Source organism: Callorhinchus milii, unplaced genomic scaffold (genome assembly GCF_018977255.1).
Source record: "Callorhinchus milii isolate IMCB2004 unplaced genomic scaffold, IMCB_Cmil_1.0 Scaffold827, whole genome shotgun sequence".
NCBI lineage: Eukaryota > Metazoa > Chordata > Chondrichthyes > Chimaeriformes > Callorhinchidae > Callorhinchus > Callorhinchus milii.
The window spans coordinates 12,857-34,165 of record NW_024705568.1 but is presented as its reverse complement, the minus strand read 5'-3'; the positions used below and the strand labels follow the sequence as shown (position 1 = coordinate 34,165).

Genomic DNA, 21,309 nt, shown 5'->3' with positions numbered 1-21,309 from the left:
AGGGTAGAGGAGGGGACGAGGACAGAGCCCTGAGGGACACCGCACGAGACAGTGCGGGGGCCGGAGGAAAAGCCGTTTGTGGAAACAAAATGAAGACGGTGGGAGAGGTACGACCTAAACCACTCAAGGACAGGGCCTTGAAGGTTTAGGTGGGAGGACAAGCGGTGGAGTAGGATAGCGTGGTCGACCGTATCGAATGCTGCCGATAGGTCGAGGAGGACGAGGAGGCAGAGGGAGCCCTGGTCACAGATGGTCAGGATGTCATTGGTGACCTTGACCAGGGCACTTTCTGTGCTATGGGCAGCACGGAAACCCGACTGAAGGGCTTCGAATAATGAATGGGTGGAGAGGAAAGAGCCGCTGGGAGGCCACAACTCTTTCAAGGACCTTTGACCGGAAGGGGAGGTTGGAGCTGGGCCGGTAGCTTGATAGCTGCGCTGCATCAAGGGAGGGTTTTTCCAAAGTGGGAGTGATGGTGGCAGTTTTTAGGGGAATGGGAACGGAGCCAGAGGAGAGGGACAGGTTGACGATGTCTGTGAGAAGTGGGGCAAGGAGGTGGAGCTGAGAGATAAGGAGTGGAGTGGGGATGGGGTCAAGGGAGCAGGTGATGGGTTTCAGGGATAGGATGATTGGTGACAGAGGGTGGGGAAACGGGTACGAAGGTGTGTAGGGGAGGATGGGTAGGAGTCAGAGTGTGGGAGCGAGGGAGTGGGGGGCGTGTGGGAGTTGGAGTGGGAGTGACCACGGAGCGGATTCCCTTGATTTTGGATTCAAGGAAATCCAGCATCTCCTCGCAGTGAAGAGTGGAGGAGATGACCTGCGTGGGGTGGTGGGGGGGATGGAGGACTCGGGATGTGGTAGAAAACAGAAGCCTGGGGTTGTTCTTCGCCTCCAGGAATATCCTGGAGTAGAAGGACGACTTGGCCGAGGCTAGAGTGGAGCGGTAGATTTTGTCGGTGGACTGTTAGGCCAGATTTGAGACAGGTGCGTTCAGCGGCCCGTATCTGGCTCTTCAGTGAGCGGAGGTGGGTGGTGAACCAGGAGAAGGAGCGAGAGTAGGAGACACTACAGGAGGTGACGGGGGCAAGAGTGTCGAGTGGGACGTGAAAGGCACTCTATAAATGGAATCTTGTTGTTGCTGTTGTTGAGTGTGGAGGAGAGGGTGTTGTGGAGGAGGGTGAGAGGAGAAGAGGGGTAGAGGGAGAGGAGTTCAGAGGACTCCAAGGCAGTGGTTAGGGATTGTGAGGGTAACTTCTTCCAGGGGCGGTAGAAGATGGTGGTGGGTCTGGTGGAGGTGGGGAGGGGGGTGGAGGTGGTAAAGGAGATGACTCTCCTTTCACTCTCTCCCTTTCTCTCACACTCTCTCCCGCTCTCTCTCACTCTCACACACTCTCTCTCTCACACTCTTCCCCTATCTCTCACACTCTCGCCCTCTCTCACACATTCTCTCTCTCTCTCTCTCTCTCTCTCTTTCTCTCACACTCTCCCTTTCTCTCTCTCACACTCTTTCCATCTCTCACATTCTCTCCCCCTCCTTCACACTCTCTCTCTCTCCCTCTTTCTCTCACTCTCTCTCCCTCTCTCTCACATTCTCTCCCTCTTTCCCCCCTCCTCTCTTCCTCTCAATCTCTTCCTCTCTTAGACTCTCTCTCTCTCTTTCTCACACTCTTTCTCTTTCTCTCTTAATCTCTTCCTTTCTCTCACACTCTCCCCCTCTCTCTCACCCTCTCCCTCTTTCTCTCACTCTCTCTCACACTCTCTCTCTCACAATCACACTCTCTCCCTCTCTCACATATTATTTCCCTCACTCCCTCTCTCTCTCACACTCTCCTTAATCCTTGCATTTGATATAGCGCTTTTCACGTCGGGAGGACGTCCCAAAGCGCTTCACAGAACACACTGTAAAGTGAATTGACTGTATATTTGTGGGCGAACACGGCAGCCAATTGCGCACAGCAATGTCCCACAAACAGTCGTAGATTGAAAGTGATCAATTTATTATTGTTTGAGGTTTTGGAGGGATTATTATTAGGCTCTGTGTGGAGTAAGGAAACTTGCCCGAGGTTTGGCCCTCTGCCGGGAATTGAACTCAGGTCTCTCACTTGCAAAGCGAGTCCTCCAACCACTGAGCTACAGGACTCCTTTTCTCTCTCCCTTCTCTCTCTTACACTCTCTCTCTCACATTCTCTCCTTCTCTCTCACACTCTCCCTCTCTCTCACAATCTCTCCCTTTCTCTCGCACTCTCTCCTTCTTTCTCTCTCACTCTCTCCCTCTCTCACACTCTCCCTCTCTCTCTCACTCTCCCCCTTTCTCTCTCTCTCTCACACTCCCTCTCTCTCACACATTCTCTCCCTCCCTCACACACTCTCCCTCTCTCACAATCTCTCCCTTTCTCTCTCACACTCTCCCCTCTTTCTCTCACTCTCTCCCTCTCACACAGTCTCTCCCTCCCTCACACACTCTCCCTCTCTCTCTGTTTCTCCCTTGCTCTCACACTCTCACCCCTCACACTCCCTCCCTCTTTCTCTCTCTCTCCCATTCGCTCTCACACACTCTCCCTTTCTCACACTTTCCCCTCCCTCTCTCTCTCTCAATCTCTTCCTCTCTTACACTCTCTCCCTCTCTTTACCTCTCATTCAATCTCTTCCTTTCTCTCACACTCTCCCCCTCTTTCTCTCACACTCTCTCACATTCTCTCCTTAATCCTTTCATTTGATATAGCGCTTTTCACGTCAGGAGGACGTCCCAAAGCGCTTCACAGAACACACTGTAAAGTGAATTGACTGTATATTTGTGGGCGAACGTGGCAGCCAATTGCGCACAGCAATGTCCCACAAACAGTCGTAGATTGAAAATGACCAATTTATTATTGTTTGAGGTTTTGGAGGGATTATTATTAGGCTCTGTGTGGAGTAAGGAAACTTGCCCAAGGTTTGGCCCTGACCCCCCGGGGATTGAACTCAGGTCTCTCATCTGCAAAGCGAGTGCTCTAACCACTGAGCTACAGGACTCATTTTCTCTCCTTTCTCTCTCTTACACTCTCTCCCTCTCTCTCTCACATTCTCTCCCTCTCTCACACACTCTCCCTCTCTCAAAATCTCTCCCTTTCTCTCTCACTCTCTCACCCCCTCTCCCTCTTTCTCACCCTCTCTCTCTCCCTCTCACGCTCTCAGTTTCTCCCTCTCACTCTCTCGCACTCTCCTTTCTCTCACTCTCTTTCACATTCTCTCCCTCTCTTTATCACACACTTTTCCTCTCTCAATCTCTTCCTTTCTACACTCTCTCCCTCTCTCACACTCTCCCTCTCTCACTCTCCCCCTCTCTCCCCCTCTTTCTCTCACTCTCGACCTCTCTCACACTCCCTCTCCCCCTCTCTCATACATTCTCCCCCTCCCTCACACACTCTCCCTCTCACACTCTCTCACCCCTCACACTCCCTCCCTTTCTCTCACACTCTCCCTCTCTCTCGCACTCTCTCCCTCTTACTCTCTCCATTTCTCACTCTCTCACATACTCTCCCTCTCTCACAATCTCTCCCTTTCTCTCGCACTCTCTCACACTCTCCCCTCCCTCTCACGCTCTCACAATCTCTCTCTCACTCCTTCCCTTTCTCTCACATTCTCTCCTTCTCTCACAATCTCTCCCTTTCTCTCTCCCTCTCTCACACTCTCCCCTCCCTCTCACACTCTCACAATCTCTCTCCCTCACTCCCTCCCTTTCTCTCACATTCTCTCCTTCTCTCACAATCTCTCCCTTTCTCTCTCCCTCTCTCACACTCTCCCCTCCCTCTCACACTCTCACAATCTCTCTCCCTCACTCCCTCCCTTTCTCTCTCACATTCTCTCCCTCTCTTTCTCACACTTACCCCCTCTCTCTCTCAATCTCTTCCTTTCTCACACATTCTCTCCCTCTCTCCCAGTCTCCCCCTCTCTCTCTTACACTCTCCCTCTCTCACACTCTCTCCCTCTCTCCCTCACACCCTCTCTGTTTCAAATCAGGATATCACACAACAGATTGATGTTTAATAATCTCTTTGAGGCTCAATTTAGTTACAGATAGAGGAGACAGTGAGGCTGATCGCAGTGTTAGAGACAGAGCAGACAGTGAGGCTGATCCCAGTGTTAGTGACAGAGGAGACAGTGAGGCTGAGCCCAGTGTTAGAGAGTGGATAATGTTTTGCTTGTGCGATCTTGGAGTCTTGATTGTTTCTCATTTTTCTCTGTGAGATCCCAACACAAGCCGACAGGCAGATACAGATTCTGGGAATAGTTTGTGATAACGAGCGACAGGTACAAACACAGCTGATATCATTCGACCTGTCGGGGAGGGAGAGCAAGAGTGTGAGTGGTTAGTAATGTAGAGTAATAATCCACAACTGTTTGTGGGGATGTCGCTGTGCACAATTGGCTGCCATGTTTCGCCCACAAAACACACGGTCACTATACTTCACAGTACAGTGAAGCGGTTTCAGGCGTCTTGACAATGTGACAAACACAGATAATGTATTATTATCATATTTTATATTGACAAAATGGCTATTTCCACCATCAGAAGGTGATGGTTCAAGGAAATGTACAGTATCGTGTTTTATCTGGTCGCATATCAACAGGGAGGCAACAACAACAACAACAACAAGATTCCTGTGGAAGGGGTGGGTGGAAGTTGGAGGGGGAGTGACCGCGGAGCAAATTCCCTTGATCTTGGATTCAAGGAAATCCAGCATCTCCTCGCAGTGAAGGTTGGAGGAGATGACCTGCGCGGGGTGGCGGGGGGGACGGAGGAGTTGGGATGTGGTAGAGAACAGTAGCCTGGGGTTGTCCTTCGCCTCCAGGATTATCCTGGAGTAGAAGGACGACTTGGCCGAGGCTAGAGTGGAGCGGTAAATTTTGAGGAGGTCCACCCAGATTTGTCGGTGGACCGTTAGGTCAGATTTGACCCAGGTGCGTTCAGCGGCCCGCACCTGGCTCTTCAGTGAGCGGAGGTGGGTGGTGAACCAGGGGGAGGAGCGAGAGTAGGAGACAGTTCGGGAGGTGATAGGGGCAAGAGTGTCGAGTGTGGAGGAGAGGGTGTTGTGGAGGAGGGTGAGAGCAGAAGAGGGGTCGGTGAGGGTTGAAGGCCAGTGGGAGAGGAGTTCAGAGGACTCCAAGGCAGCGGTTAGGGATTGAGGGGGTAACTTCTTCCAGGGGCGGTAGAAGATGGTGGTGGGTGTGGTGGAGGTGGGGAGGGGGGTGGAGGTGGTGAAGGAGATGAAGTGGTGGTCGGAGATGGCCTTGTCGGTGATGGTGACATCCGAGACACTGAGGCCCCAGGTGATCACCAAATCGAGTGGGTGGCCGTGACTGTGAGTGGGGGAGTTGATGTGGAGGGCGAGGTTGAGTGAGGAGAGCAGGGAAGAGAAATCTGAGGAGATGGAGCAGGAGGGGGTGAAGTGCAGGTTAAAGTCGCCCAGGATGATGAGGCAATCAGAGCAGAGGCAAAGAGATGTGAGGAGTGTTGAGATATCAGAGATAAAGGTGGGAGAGGTTTTAGGGGGCCGGTAGAGGAGGAGGATTTTAAGTGAGAGGAAGGAGGGGTGGGAGAGGGTGAGGTGCTCAAAAGAGGGGAAAGAGCCAGAGGAGTAGGGGGATAGGGCAAGTGGTGTCCTTGCGATAAGGGCAACACCACCGCCACGGCGGTTGGGGCGAGGGATGTGGTGGGAGGTGTAGCCGGGTGGTGTGGCCCCTGAGGGGGAAGGTGTCGCCTGCCGTGAGCCAGGTTTCAGTTAAGGCCATGATATCAAGCGGACATTTTGTAATCCGATGTGGATGGAGCGGTTGACAGAAGGGTGTGTGGGGAGGGAGGGGGGTCCCGGTTGTGAGGCAGGGGTGGGGGAAATGGGGATGAGGGAGGAGAGGTTGGCTCCCCGGGTCTGTGTCCGGGGTGGGTGGCAAGTGTGGTGGGGAATGGGGCAGTCGGTGTGGCTGCTGCTGGACAGCCAACGCCGAGTGCCGCGGTGAGCCCGGCCGGCGGAGGATTCCCAGGCTGGAGCAGAGGGAGGTTGTGGGAGGGTCAAGTGGGGATAGAAGGTGAGAGGGACGGAGAGAGAGGAGGAGAGAGCAGGAGAGATGCAGAGGGGGGAGGGTTTGGGGGTAGGGGGGAGAGTTTGGGGGTAGAGAGGAGGGAGGAGGGAGGGAGGGGGTGAGGGTCTCGGGTCATAGCGGCAGCCATATTGCGCACGCGGGGACCGGGAGCGAGCGGTCAGGTGGATGGACACATTATCCCATGGGCCGGGGCTGGGGCAGCCAACCCAACAGGACCATGGTGGGCCCTGATGTGAGCCCTGGTGGGGGGGGGGGGGGCGCAGAGGATTTTTTTCCAGGCAAACAGGGAATTTATACTGTACTTGAGATCAAGTATCAAGTGCAAGTATTATTATTATTATTTGTGGAGGCTGTAGTGTCGTGGTTAGCAGCTTGCCTAACAAGCTAGCCTTGCAATAGGACCTGAGTTTGATTCCTGGGGGAAGTTGGGCAAGTTTCCTTACTCCACACGCCTCTGTTTACCTGACAGTAAGCAGGAACCCGGTTGTTAAGTCGATTGGTGGATGGCTTTCCAGGGATAATAAACTTTCCAAAAAAAAATTAAATTTGTGGACACTGCTGTGCATAGTTGCACATTCACGCACAAAACACACTTTACACCATATCATGTGAAGCACTTTGAGACATCTCAATGATGTGATAAGGCGCTGTCTCAAATGCAAGGATTATTATTATTATCATTTGACAGATAGGGACTGTGAGGCAGGAAGGGATTAAGTCCAATGTTGGAGGGGAGAGAGAAAGACAGCGAGACTGTTGTGTCAGAGATAGATAGAGGACAAAGGGAAGTGCAAAGGGTTAAGTCCGCTGTGAGTCAGGAGGAAGAGGACAATAAGGGGTTAAGCATGCAGCTACAGAACTCACCAGCAAACCAACGTCCATTTAGCACATTCACAATCAGCTCAGCCCCCCGGACAGTTGGGCACTTTATATACACATCACCCTGAAATAAACAGAACGTTAAGCACAGCAAAGCTCCTCTACACTGTGCGCCCACACTCCCAGGTCAGGGTTAGAGACACAGTAAAGCTCCTCTACACTGTGCGCCCACACTCCCAGGTCAGGGTTAGAGACACAGTAAAGCTCCTCTACACTGTGTGTCCACACTCCCAGGTCAGGGTTAGAGACACAGTAAAGCTCCTCTACACTGTGCGTCCGTCCACACTCCCAGGTCAGGGTTAGAGACACAGTAACGCTCCCTCTACACTGTGCGTTCGTCCACACTTCCAGGTCAGGGTTACAGACACAGTAAAGCTCCTCTACACTGTGCGTCCGTCCACACTCCCAGGTCAGGGTTAGGGATGGAGGTGTGTGATCTCTGACCTGTGCAGAATTGAGGTGAATATGAATGACGCCACCATACTTGTTACACTCCTCGATCACATCTTCCATCACTTCCCGTTCCTCACTGGTGTCCCTGGGATTGAGGCAGAATGGGAATGAGAGCAGTCTGGGCCTATCCGCTCAGTATGTGTCTATCTGTGTGTCTTTTTGTGTGTCTGAGTGTGTTTTTGTGTATGTGAGTGTATGTATCTGTGAGTGTATATCTGTATGCATAATAATACTAATCCTTGCATTTGATATAGCGCTTTTCACGTCTTCCAGACGTCTCAAAGCGCTTCACAGAATATACTGTAAAGTGAATTGACTGTATAATTGTGGGTGAACGCGGCAGCCAATTGCGCACAGCAATGTCCCACAAACAGTCGTAGATTGAAAATGACCAATTTATTATTGTTTTTTGTTTTGGAGGGATTATTATTAGGAGTAAGGAAACTTGCCCAAGGTTTCGCCCTCTGCCTGGAATTGAACTCAGGTCTCTCGTTTGCAAAGCGAGTGCTCTAACCACTGAGCTATGGACTCCACTGTGAGTGTGTGTGTATGTGAGTGTGTGTGTATCTCTGAGTGTGTGTCTCTCCGAACCCTTACACAACCCAGGCGTCAGGTTCAACCCCCAATTTTTCTTCCTCCCCCACATCCGGTCCCTCACCAGCGCCGCTCACTTCCACCTCTGACCCATCGCCCGTCTCCGCCAATATCTCACCCCAAAAGCCGCTGAATCCCTGATCCAGGCCTTTGTCACCTCTCGGCTGAACTACTCTAACGCCCTCCTCACCGGCCTCCCCTCCACTACCATCCATAAAATCCAGGTCATCCAGAACTCTGCCGCCCACGTTCTTACCCGCACCAAACTCCGCTCCCCCCAGTCCTGACCCTCCCCCCCACCCCCAAACTCCACTCCCCGATTACCCCAGTCCTTGCTCTCCCCCCCCACCCCCAAACCCCGCTCCCCCCAGTCCTGACCCTCCCCCCCACCCCCAAACTCCACTCCCCGATTACCCCAGTCCTGACCCTCCCCCCACCCCCAAACCCCACTCCCCGATCCGCCCAGTCCTGGCCCTCCCCCCCACCCCCAAACCCCTCCCTCCCACCCCCAAACGCCTCTCCCTGATCCCCCCAGTCCTGGCCCTCCACCACTACCCCCAAACTCCACTCCCCAATCCCCCCAGTCCTGGCCCTCCCCCCACCTCCCGCCCCCCGGCTCCGCCCTCTCCCCTGACTCCTCCCCCTCCCCCTGACTCCTCCCCCTCCCGCCCCCTGACTCCTCCCCCTCCCCCTGACTCCTCCCCCTCCCCACCCCTGATTCCTCCCCCTCCCCACCCCCTGACTCCTCCCCCTCCCCTGACTCCTCCCCCTCCCCACCCCCTGACTCCTCCTTCAGTGGGGAGGTGTGTGTACGGTATGTGTGTGAAGGGAGGAGGTGTGTGTGCAGGGGTGGTGGTATGTGTGTGTGCAGGGGGAGATGTGTGATGGTATGTGTGTGCAGGGGGAGTTGTGTGTTTGTGCAGAGGGAGGTGTGTGTATATGGGGGAGTTATGTGCGCATGGGGGGGAGGAGTGTGATGGTGTGTGTGTGCAGAAGGAGGGGAGGTATGTGTGTGAAGGGTGGAGGTGTGTGTGCAGGGGTTGATGTGTGTATGCTAGGGGGAGGTGTGTGCACATGGGGCGGGAAGTGTGTGCGTTGGGGAGGTGTGTGCGGGGGGAGGTGTGTGTGTGCGCAGGTGATGTGTGTACATGGGGTGGTGTTTGTGCGGTGGGGGAGGTGCGTGTATGCAGGGTTAGGTGTGTATGTGTTTGCGAGGGGAGATCATAGAATCATAGATTCATAGACTGTTACGGCACAGAGGAGGCCATTCGGCCCATCGAGTCTGTGCGGCTCTTTGACAGAGCGTCACTTTCACTGACCCCAATCACCAGCTTTCTCCCCATAACCTGCAAACCCTTTGTGTTGAGATGTGTTGGGGGAGGTGTGTGTGGGGGGCAGTGAGTGTGTGGGTGGAGGTGTGTATGCGTGGGGTGATGTTTGCGGAGGTTGATGTGTGTATGCCAGGGGAGGTGTTGGGGGAATGTGTGCGCGTTGGGGGAATGTGTGCGCGGGTGATGTGTGTGCGAGGGTTAGTGTGTGTATGCAGGGGTGGTGTTTGTGCGGTGGGGGCGGAGTACGTTTGTGTGCCAGGGAGATAGGTGTGTGTGCAGGGGGGAGGTGTATGTGCAGGGAGTGTTGTGTGTGTGGGGGTTAGTGTGTGTGTGTGTGCGAGGGAGGTGTTTGATGGTATGTGTGTGCAGCGTGTGGTGTGTTTGTGCAAGGAGTGGGAGTTGCGTGTGTGCATGGGGGGGGGGTGTGGTCGGGGAGCGGCGGCAGGACAGCGCGGGGAGGAGCCTGGGCCTACTGACCCAGGTACTTAAACTCGACGCCGGAGCGAGTTCAGCCCCGGGGGGAGGAGGGGAGGGGAAGGGGTGGTCTGGAGGCGGAGCGGGGGAACCGCTGACGTCATAGATTAGTTTTCAGGTGAGTGCGCGCGCAAAAAAAAAAAAACCCTCTGCGCCCCCCCCCCCCCCCCCCCCCCCAGGGCTCACATCAGAGCCCACTATGGTCCTGTTGGGTTCGATGCCCCAATCTACGGGATAATGCCATCCACCTGACCGCTCGCTCCCGGTCCCCGCGTGCGCACTATGGCTGCCGCTTTGACCCGAGCCCCCTCACCCCCTCCCTCCCGCCCCCCTCCTCTCTCCCCCAAACCCTCCCCCTCTGCATCTCTCCCGCTCTCTCCTCCTCTCTCTCCGTCCCTCTCGTCTTCTATCCCCACTTGACCCTCCCACAACCTCCCTCTGCTCCAGCCTGGGAATCCTCCGCCGGGCTCACCGTGGCACTCGGCGTTGGCTGTCCAGCAGCAGCCACACCGACTGCCCCATTCCCCACCACACTCGCCAGCCACCCCGGACACAGACCCGGGGAGTCAACCTCTCCTCCCTCATCCCCATTCCCCCACCCCTGCCTCACAACCTGGACCCCCCTCCCCTCCCACACACCCTTCTGTCAACCGCTCCCTCCACATCGGACTGCAAAATGTCCGCTCCCTCTGCAACAAGGCCCTGGTCATCAACGATCTCATCCTTGATGAGAACGTTGATATCATGGCCTTAACAGAAACCTGGCTCACCCCAGGCGACACCTTCCCCCTCACGGAGGCCACGCCACCCGGCTACACCTCCCACCACATCCCCCGCCCCAACCGCCGTGGCGGTGGTGTTGCCCTTATCTCAAGGACACCACTTGCCCTATCCCCCTACTCCACTGGCTCTTTCCCCTCCTTTGAGCACCTCACCCTCTCCCACCCCTCATTCCTCTCCCTTAAAATCCTCCTCCTCTACCGGCCCCCTAAAACCTCTCCCACCTTCATCTCTGACATTTCAACACTCCTCACATCTCTTTGCCTCTGCTCCGATCGCCTCATCATCCTGGGCGACTTTAACCTACACTTCACCCCCTCCTGCTCCATCTCCACAGACTTCTCTTCCCTGCTCTCCTCACTCAACCTCTCCTTACACATAAACTCCCCCACTCACAGTCACGGCCACCCACTCGATTTGGTGATCACCCGGGGCCTCAGTGTCTCGGATGTCACTATTACCGACAAGGCCATCTCTGACCACTACTTCATCTCCTTCACCACCTCCACCCCCCTCCCCACCTCCACCAGACCCACCACCATCTTCTACCGCCCTTGGAAGAAGTTACCCCCACAATCCCTAACCGATGCCTTGGAGTCCTCTGAACTCCTCTCCCTCTGGCCTTCAACCCTCACCGACCCCTCTTCTCCTCTCTCCCTCCTCCACAATACCCTCTCCTCCACACTCGATACTCTTGCCCCCATCACTTCCCGCACTGTCTCCTACTCCCGCTCCTCCCCCTGGTACACCACCCACCTCCGCTCACTGAAAAGCCAGGTGCGGGCTGCTGAACGCACCTGTGTCAAATCTGGCCTAACGGTCCACCGACAAATCTGGCTGGACCTCCTCAAAATTTACCGCTCCACTCTAGCCTCGGCCAAGTCGTCCTTCTACTCCAGGATAATCCTGGAGGCGAAGAACAACCCCAGGCTACTGTTTTCCACCACAACCCGACTCCTCCGTCCCCCCGCCACCCCGCGCAGGTCATCTCCTCCAACCTTCACTGCGAGGAGATGCTGGATTTCCTTGAATCCAAGATCAAGGGAATCCGCTCCGCGGTCACTTCCCCTCCAACTTCCACCCACCACCCACCCCTTCCCTCCCACACTCCGACTCCTACCCATCCTCCCCTACACACCTTCGTACCCGTTTCCCCACCCTCTGTCACTGAACTCATCCTATCCCTAAAACCAACCACCTGCTCCCTTGACCCCATCCCCACTCCACTCCTTATCTCCCAGCTCCACTTTCTTGCCCCACATATCACTGACATCATCAACCTGTCCCTCTCCTCTGGCTCTGTCCCCATTCCATTAAAAACTGCCATCATCACGCCCACCCTGAAAAAACCCTCCCTTGATGCGTCGCAGCTATCAAGCTACCGGCCCATCTCCAACCTCCCCTTTCTCTCCAAGGTCTTGGAAAGAGTTGTCGCCTCCCAACTGCGCTCTTTCCTTTCCACCCATTCTCTTTTCGAACCCCTTCAGTCAGGTTTCCGTGCTGCCCTAGCACAGAAACTGCCCTGGTCAAGGTCACCAATGATATCCTGACCATCTGTGACCAGGGCTCCCTCTGTCTCCTCGTCCTCCTCGACCTATCGGCAGCATTCGATACGGTCGACCACGCTATCCTACTCCACCGCTTGTCCTCCCACCTCAACCTTCAAGGCACTGTCCTTGAATGGTTTAGGTCGTACCTTTCTCACCGTCTTCACTTTGTCTCGACGAATGGCTTCTCCTCCACCCCCCGTACTGTCTCATGTGGTGTCCCTCAGGGCTCTGTCCTCGGTCCCCTCCTCTTCACCCTCTATATGCTCCCCCTTGGTGACATCATCCGCAGACATGGGTTAACTTCCACATGTATGCGGATGACACCCAACTCTACCTTTCCTCCTCTACTCTCAACTCCACGACCACCGATGTCCTGACAGCTGCCTGTCCGACATCGAGTCCTGGACGAGAGACAACTTTCTTCAGCTCAACGTGCGAAAAACCGAGGCCCTCCTGATTGGCTCACGTCAGCGCCTCCGCACCTCAGGCGCTGACACCATCAGCATCCAAGGCTGCACTCTCCACCTCTCAAAGCCAGTCAGGAACCTCGGCGTTTTGTTCGACCCTGAGCTGTCCTTTCTCCCTCACATCCGCACCACAACTGGCACCGCCTTCCATCACCTCCGGAACATCGCCAGACTACGGCATTACCTCACCCCTCACGCTGCTGAAACCCTGGTTCACGCCTTTGTCACCTCAAGGCTGGACTATGGGAACTCTCTCCTCGCCGGCCTTCCCGCCACCTCCCTCCACAAGCTGCAGGTCATTCAGAACTCTGCAGCTCGTGTACTGTCCCGCACCAGGCTTCGGGACCACATCACTCCCACCCTCGCTCGCCTCCACTGGCTCCCCATCCCCCAGAGGATTGATTTCAAGATCCTCATCCTCACCTACAAGGCCATTCACGGCCTTGCTCCCTCCTACCTCTCCAACCTACTATCCCCCTACCTACCTGCCCGTACCCTCCGTTCCTCTGGCTCCGGTCTGCTCCACGTCCCCCGCCCCAACCGCCCTACCATCGGTGGTCGGGCCTTCAGCCTCTCAGCCCCGAGGCTCTGGAACTCCATCCCCCAGTGCCTTCGCCGCTTCCTCCCTTTCCTCCTTCAAGGCCGGTCTCAAAACCTTTCTCTTTGACCGTGCCTTCAGCTCTCCTCTCGACTCTCTTCCCCCTCCTCGCTCCCTCCCTTCCCTCACCCTGACCATTTCCCCCCTCCTCGCTCCCTCCCTTCCCTCCCCTCACCCTGACCATTTCCCCCCTCCTCGCTCCCTCCCCTCACCCTGACCATTTCCCCACTCCTCCCTCCCTCCCTTCCCTCCCCTCACCCTGACCATTTCCCCACTCCTCCCTCCCTCCCTTCCCTCCCCTCACCCTGACCATTTCCCCCCAATGCTCGGGTCATGACCCAACTGTGCAGCGCCTTGGGACGTCCTCCTGACGTGAAAGGCGCTTTATAAATGGAATCTTGTTGTTGTGTGTGCAGGGGGGGAGGTGTGTGTAGGGGGAGGTGTCTGTGTGCATGGCAGGAAGTGGGTGTGGAGTGGGGGAGATTTGAGGCTGTGCAGGGAGAGATGTGTGTGCGTTCGGGGTTGTGTGTGTAAGCAGGGGGGGTGTGCAGGGGGGAGTGTGTGCAGGTGTGGGTGGGTGCGGGGGTGTTGTGTGCGGGGGAGTGTGCAGGGTGGGGGGTGTGAAGGGGGTGTGCGGGTGTGTGTGTGCTGGGTAGGTGTGTGCGCGGGGGGATTGCGGGGGGGGGGGTGCGCGGACGATGCGCGGGGATTGTGTGCGGGGGAGGTGTGTGTGCAGGGGGGTTTGTGTGCGGGGCGTGTGTGCGGGGGAGGTTGCGGGGTCGGGTGTGCAGGGGGGGTTGCGGGGTGGGTGTGCGCGGGGTGGGGGGGCTGACTCACTGAAGAGGATGGAGGAGGTTAGACAGTTGGATGCACTGAGATGACAGTGGTCGGGGAGGGAGGTCGTTCACAGGTATCCCCACAACCTCTCCCTGAGCTGTGAGAGAGAGAGAGAATGAGTAAGAGACAGAGATTGTGTGGTTGAGAGAGAGAGTGTGTGTGTTTGAGAGTGTGTGATTGAGTGTTCGTGTGTGGAGGTTGGGGGGATGCGCGGGGGGGGGGGGGCTGACTCATTGAAGGGGATGGAGGAGGTTAGACAGTTGGATGCATTGAGATGGCAGTGGTCGGGGAGGGGGGTCCTTCACAAGTTTACCCACAACCTCTCCGTGAGCTTTGACAGAGAGAGAGTGTGCATTTGAGAAAGTGTGTGTGTGTTTGAGAGTGTGTGTGTGTTTGAGAGTGTGTGTGTTTGAGAGTGTGTTTGCGAGTGTGTGTGAGAGAGGTGTGTGTGAGAGAGGAGTGTTAGAGGTGTGCGTGTGTATTTCACGGTGTGTGTGTTTGGGAGAGCGTGTGTGTTTGCGAGTCTGTTTGAGAGAGTGTGTGTGAGAGAGAAGTGTGTGTGTTTGAGAGTGTGTGTATTTGAGTGTGCGTGTGTTTGAGAGAGATTGTGTGTGTGATGAGTGTGTGTGTGTGAGAGTGTGTGTGTTTGGGAGAGTGTGTGTGTTTGAGAGAGTGTGTGTTTGGGAGAGCGCGTGTGTATTTGAGAGTGTGTGTGTTTGAGAGTGTGTGTGTTTGAGAGAGTGTGTGTTTGAGAGAGTGTGTGTTTGAGAAAGTGTGTGTTTGAGAGTGTGTGTGTTTGAGTGTGTGTTTGAGAGAGAATGTGTGTGTGATGAGAGTGTGTGTGTGAGAGAATGTGTGTGTTTGAGTGTGTTTGAGTGTGTATGTGTGTTTGAGAGTGTGTGTGTGAGAGAGAAGTGTGTGTGTGTTTGAGAGTGCGTTTAAGAGAGATAGTGTGTGTGTGTTTGAAAGAGTGTGTGAGTTTGAGAGAGAGATTGTGTGTGTTTGTGAGTGTGTGTTTGAGTGTATGTGTTTGAGTGTGTGTGTGTTTGAGAGAGATTGTGTGTGTGTTTGACAAAGTGTGTGTTTGAGAGAGCGTGTATGTTTGAGAGTGTGTGTGTGTTTGAGAGTGTGTTTGAGTATGTGTGTTTGAGCGTTTGTGTTTGAGAGTGTGTGTGTGTGTTTGAGACAGATTGTGTGTGTGATGAGAGTGTGTGTGTGAGAGAGGAGTGTGCGTGTATTTGAGCGTGTGTGTGTGAGCGTGTGTGTGTTTGAGAGTGTGTGTGTGTTTGAGAGTGTGTGTGTGAGGATGTGTATGTGTTTGAGTGTGTGTTTGAGTTTCTGTTTGAGAGAGTGTTTGTGTGTTTGAGAGAGATTGTGTGTGTGTGTTTGAGAGATTGTGTGTGTGATGAGTGTGTGTGTGAGAGGAGTTTGTGTGTGTTTGAGTGTGTGTGTTTGAGTGTGTGTGTGTGTTTGAGAGTGTGTGTGTGTTTGAGAGTGTGTGTGTGTTTGAGAGAGTGTGTGTTTGACGGAGTGTGTGTGTGTTTGAGTGTGTGGTTGAGAGTGTGTGTGTTTGAGTGTGTGTGTTTGAGGGTGAGTGTGTTTTTGAGAATGTGTGTGTGTGTTTGAGAGTGTGTGTGTTTGAGAGTGTGTGTGTTTGAGAGTGTGTGTGTTTCAGAGAGAGTGCGTTTAAGAGAGATAGTGTGTGTGTGTGTGTTTGAAAGAGTGTGTGAGTTTGAGAGATTGTGTGTGTGTATTTGAGAGTGTGTGTGTTTGAGTGTGTGTTTGAGAGAGATTGTGTGTGTGATGAGAGTGTGTGTGTGAGAGAATGTGTGTTTGAGAGTGTGTTTGAGTGTGTATGTGTGTTTGAGAGTGTGTGTGAGAGAGAAGTGTGTGTGTGTTTGAGAGTGCGTTTAAGAGAGATACTGTGTGTGTGTGTTTGAAAGAGTGTGAGTTTGAGAGAGAGATTGTGTGTGTGTTTGTGAGTGTGTGTTTGTGAGTGTGTGTGAGAGTGTGTGTTTGAGAGTGTGTGTGTTTGAGTGTGTGTGTGTTTGAGAGATTGTGTGTGTGAGAGAGTGTGTGTGTTTGAGAGTGTGTGTTTGAGAGTGTGTTTGAGTGTGTATGTGTGTTTGAGAGAGTGTGTGTGTGTTTGAGAGAGCTGTGTGTTTGAGAGAGAGTGTGTGTGGGTTTGAGAGAGATAGTGTGTGTGAGAGAGGTGTTTTTGTGTTTGAAAGAGAATGTGTGTGTTTGAGAGAGATTGTGTGTGTTTGAGAGTGTGTGTGTGTTTGAGAGTGTGTGTGTGTGTGTTTGAGAAAGTGTGTGTTTGAGAGAGCGTGTATGTTTGAGAGAGTGTGTGTGTGTTTGAGAGTGTGTGTTTGAGTGTGTGTGTTTGTGTGTTTGAGATGTGTTTGTGTGTGTTGTGTGTGTGATGAGAGTGTGTGTGTGTGAGAGAGAGGAGTGTGTGTGTATTTGAGCGTGTGTGTGTTTGAGCGTGTGTGTGTGAGCGTGTGTGTGTTTGAGAGTGTGTGTGTGTTTGAGAGTGTGTGTGTGAGGATGTGTATGTGTTTGAGTGCTTGTTTGTGTGTGTGTTTGAGAGTGTGTGTGTGTTTGAGAGTGTGTGTGTGTTTGAGAAAGTGTATGTTTGAGAGAGCGTGTGTGTTTGAGAGAGTGTGTATGTTTGAGAGAGTGTGTGTTTGACGGAGTGTGTGCGTGTTTGAGAGTGTGTGTTTGAGTGTGTGTGTTTGAGCGTTTGTGTTTGAGAGTGTGTGTGTGTTTGAGAATGTGTGTGTTTGCGATTGTGTGTTTGAGAGTGTGTGTGAGAGAGAAGTGTGTGTGTTTGAGAGAGTGTGTGTGTGTGTTTGAGAGAGATAGTGTGTGTGAGAGAGGTGTTTGTGTTTGAAAGAGAATGTGTGTGTTTGAGAGAGATAGTGTGTGTGTTTGAGAGTGTGTGTGTGTGTTTGAGAGTGTGTGTGTGTTTGAGAGAGACTGTGTGTGTTTGAGTGTCTGTTTGAGAGAGTGTTTGTCTGTTTGAGAGAGTTTGTGTGTGTGTGTTTGTGAATGTGTGTGTTTGTGAATGTGTGTGAGTGTGTTTGAGAGTGTGTGTGTGTTTGAGTGTGTGTGTTTGAGAGTGTGCGTGTGTTTGAGAGTGTGCGTGTGTTTGAGAGTGTGTGTGTGTTTGAGAGTGTGTGTGTGTTTGAGAGAGAGCGTGTGTGTGTTTGAGAGAGATAGTGTGTGTGTTTGAGAGAGTGTGTGTGTGTTTGAGAGTGTGTGTGTGTGTTTGAGAGAGATTGTGTGTGTATTTGAGTGTCTGTTTGAGAGTGTTTGTGTGTTTGAGAGATTGTGTGTCTTTGTGTGTGTGTTTGAGAGTGTGTGTGTTTGAGTGTGTGTGTGTGTGTTTGAGAGAGATTGTGTGTGTGTTTGAGTGTCTGTTTGAGAGTGTTTGTGGGTTTGAGAGAGAGATTGTGTGTGTGCCTTTGTGTGTGTTTGTGAATGTGTGTGTTTGTGAATGTGTGTGAGTGTGTTTGAGAGTGTGTGTGTGTTTGAGAGTGTGTGTGTGTTTGAGAGTGTGTGTGTGTTTGAGAGTGTGTGTGTGTTTGAGAGAGAGCGTGTGTGTGTTTGAAAGAGAATGTGTGTGTTTGAGAGAGATAGTGTGTGTGTTTGAGAGAGTGTGTGTGTGTTTGAGAGTGTGTGTGTGTTTGAGAGAGAGCGTGTGTGTTTGAAAGAGATAGTGTGTGTGTTTGAGAGAGATAGTGTGTGTGTTTGAGAGAGTGTGCGTGTGTTTGAGAGTGTGTGTGTGTTTGAGAGAGAGCGTGTGTGTTTGAAAGAGATAGTGTGTGTGTTTGAGAGAGTGTGTGTGTGTTTGAGAGAGTGTGTGTGTGTTTGAGAGTGTGTGTGTTTGAGAGTGTGTGTGTGTTTGAGAGTGTGCGTGTGTTTGAGAGTGTGTGTGTGTTTGAGAGTGTGTGTGTGTTTGAGAGAGAGCGTGTGTGTGTTTGAAAGAGAATGTGTGTTTGAGAGAGATAGTGTGTGTTTGAGAGAGTGTGTGTGTGTTTGAGAGTGTGTGTGTGTGTTTGAGAGAGATAGTGTGTGTGTTTGAGAGAGTGTGTGTGTGTTTGAGAGTGTGTGTGTGTGTTTGAGAGAGATTGTGTGTGTGTTTGAGTGTCTGTTTGAGAGTGTTTGTGTGTTTGAGAGATTGTGTGTGTGTCTTTGTGTGTGTGTTTGAGAGTGTGTGTGTTTGAGAGTGTGTGTGTTTGAGTGTGTGTGTTTGAGTGTGTGTGTGTTTGAGTGTGTTTGAGAGAGATTGTGTGTGTGTCTTTGTGTGTGTGTTTGTGAATGTGTGTTTGTGAATGTGTGTGAGAGTGTGTTTGAGAGTGTGTGTGTGTTTGAGAGTGTGTGTGTGTTTGAGAGAGATAGTGTGTGTGTTTGAGAGAGATAGTGTGTGTGTTTGAGAGTGTGCGTGTGTTTGAGAGTGTGTGTGTGTTTGAGAGTGTGTGTGTGTTTGAGAGAGAGCGTGTGTGTGTTTGAAAGAGAATGTGTGTGTTTGAGAGAGATAGTGTGTGTGTTTGAGAGAGTGTGTGTGTGTTTGAGAGAGTGTGTGTGTGTTTGAGAGATTGTGTGTGTGTCTTTGTGTGTGTGTTTGAGAGTGTGTGTTTGAGTGTGTGTGTGTTTGAGTGTGTGTGTGTGTTTGAGAGAGATTGTGTGTGTGTTTGAGTGTCTGTTTGAGAGTGTTTGTGGGTTTGAGAGAGAGATTGTGTGTGTGTCTTTGTGTGTGTGTTTGTGAATGTGTGTGTTTGTGAATGTGTGTGAGAGTGTGTTTGAGAGTGTGTGTGTGTTTGAGAGTGTGTGTGTGTTTGAGAGTGTGTGTGTGTTTGAGAGTGTGTGTGTGTTTGAGAGAGAGCGTGTGTGGGTTTGAAAGAGAATGTGTGTGTTTGAGAGAGATAGTGTGTGTGTTTGAGAGAGTGTGTGTGTGTTTGAGAGTGTGTGTGTGTTTGAGAGTGTGCGTGTGTTTGAGAGTGTGTGTGTGTTTGAGAGTGTGTGTGTGTTTGAGAGAGAGCGTGTGTGTGTTTGAAAGAGAATGTGTGTGTTTGAGAGAGATAGTGTGTGTGTTTGAGAGAGTGTGTGTGTTTGAGAGTGTGTGTGTGTTTGAGAGTGCGTGTGTGGGTGAGAGTGCGTGTGTGTTTGAGAGTGCGTGTGAGAGTGCGTGTGTGGGTGAGAGTGCGTGTGTGTTTGAGAGAGAGCGTGTGTGTGTTTGAAAGAGAATGTGTGTGTTTGAGAGAGATAGTGTGTGTTTGAGAGAGTGTGTGTGTGTTTGAGAGTGTGTGTGTGTGTTTGAGAGAGATTGTGTGTGTGTTTGAGTGTCTGTTTGAGAGTGTTTGTGTGTTTGAGAGATTGTGTGTGTGTCTTTGTGTGTGTGTTTGAGAGTGTGTGTGTGTTTGAGAGTGTGTGTGAGGATGTGTATGTGGTTGAGTGTGTGTGTTTGAGTGTGTGGGTGTTTGAGAGAGTGTGTGTTTGAGAGAGTATGTGTGTGTTTGAGAGAGTGTGTGTTTGAGAGAGAGCGTGTGTGTGTTTGAAAGAGAATGTGTGTGTTTGAGAGAGATAGTGTGTGTGTTTGAGAGTGTGTGTGTGTTTGAGAGTGTGTGTTTGCGAGAAATTGTGTGTGTGTTTGAGTGTCTGTTTGAGAGTGTTTGTGTGTTTGAGAGAGAGATTGTGTGTGTGTCTTTGTGTGTGTGTTTGAGAGTGTGTGTTTGAGTGTGTGTGTTTGAGTGTGTGTGTTTGAGTGTGTGTGTTTGAGTGTGTGTGTGTTTGAGAGCGTGTGTGTTTCAGAGAGATTGTGTGTGTGATGAGAGTGTGTGTTTGAGAGAGGAGTTTGTGTGTGTTTGAGCGTGTGTGTGTTTGAGAGCGTGTGTGTTTGAGTGTGTGTGTGTGTTTGAGTGTGTGTGTTTGAGAGAGATTGTGTGTGTGATGAGAGTGTGTGTGAGAAAGAGGAGTTTGTGTGTGTTTGAGAGTGTGTGTGTGTTTGAGAGTGTGTGTGTGTTTGAGAGTGTGTGTGAGGATGTGTATGTGGTTGAGTGTGTGTGTTTGAGTGTGTGGGTGTTTGAGAGAGTGTGTGTTTGAGAGAGTATGTGTGTGTTTGAGAGAGTGTGTGTTTGAGAGAGTGTGTGTGTGTTTGAGAGAGAGACAGAGAGAAAGACAGAAGAGAGAGAGAGAGACGGAGGCAGAGAGAGCATTGAGACACTGACAGAAGGAGGAGAGACACACAGGAGAGACAGAGAACAGCAGATGGACTGACTTTGCTGAGTTGGTGTCCGGATGGTGAGTGATTTCATCACTGCAGGACCTGCAAAAACACAAGCTAAATAATTCACACACTCTGTCCCTCTCTCACAAACTCTCATAGGAACAGGAGGAGGCCATTCAGCCCCTCGAGCCTGTTCTGCCATTCTATAAGATCATGGCTGATCTGTACCTCAAGTCCAGTTACCTGCCCTTGCCCCATATCCCTTAATACCCCAACCTGACAAATATCTAGCTATCTCCGTCTTGGAGATGTGAATGGATCCCAGCATCCACAGCCTTTTTGGAGGGAGAGGTCCTGATTTCCACTGCCCTTTTTGGTGAAAAACCACTTTCCAAATGCACTCCTAAATGGCCCAGGACTAACTTTCATATTCTGGCCCCTTGTCCTGGATTCCCCACCAGAGGAAATAGTTTCTCTGTAGCTACCCTATCGAATGCCTTTATTATTTTAAAAACCTCAATCAGATCATCCCTCAACCTTCCAAACTCAAGGGAATGGAGACCAAGCTTATGTAACCTGCCCTCATAATTTAATCCTTTCAGCCCTGCTATCATTCTGGTGAATCTGTGTTGCACCCTCTCCAGAGCCAATATATCCTTCCTGAGGTGCGGTGCCCAAAATTGAACACAGTCTCCATATGGGGTCTGACCAAGGCTCTGTATAGTTGAAGTCTCATTTCCTCTCCTTTATATTCCAACCCCTTGAGATAAAAGGCCAACATCCTATTAGCCTTCTTGATAATGTTTTGTGCCTGTGAGCTTGTCTTTAGTGATTTGTGTACGTATACACCCAAATCTCTTTGCTCCTCCATAGTTCTGAGGTTTCTCCCCATTTACAAAATATTCTGTTTTGCTATTTTGGGATCCATGACCTCACACTTCCCCATGTTGAACTCTATCTGCCACAGTTTTGCCCACTCACTTAATCTATCTAAGTCCCTTTGCATCTTCCTGCACCCATCTAATAATAATAA

At 52.0% G+C, this 21,309-nt stretch overlaps 1 protein-coding gene across 1 annotated transcript; it reads right to left on the bottom strand.

The window, feature by feature from the left end:
- Nucleotides 1-4,015: 4,015 nt before the first annotated feature.
- LOC121852498 (RNA-binding protein 39-like) lies at nt 4,016-20,364 on the bottom strand. The gene is made up of 5 exons (XM_042346465.1): nt 20,328-20,364; nt 14,045-14,141; nt 7,405-7,498; nt 6,946-7,024; nt 4,016-4,317 (listed from the first exon to the last, which is right to left on the bottom strand). Exons 1-5 carry the CDS (start codon nt 20,362-20,364, stop codon nt 4,211-4,213), a joined length of 414 nt encoding a protein of 137 aa, XP_042202399.1. The 3' UTR covers nt 4,016-4,210.
- Nucleotides 20,365-21,309: the final 945 nt, after the last annotated feature.

Bases quoted from the DNA above. Each gene is read 5' to 3' on its own strand.
- LOC121852498 (XM_042346465.1), bottom strand. From the start codon at position 20,364: ATGAAATCACTCACCATCCGGACACCAACTCAGCAAA. The intron at 7,025-7,404 runs GTCAGAGATCAC...TGTTTATTTCAG, and splicing joins TTCACCTCAATTCTGCACAG to GGTGATGTGTATATAAAGTG. The intron at 4,318-6,945 runs GTGAGTTCTGTA...CCTCCCCGACAG, and splicing joins AAATGGACGTTGGTTTGCTG to GTCGAATGATATCAGCTGTG.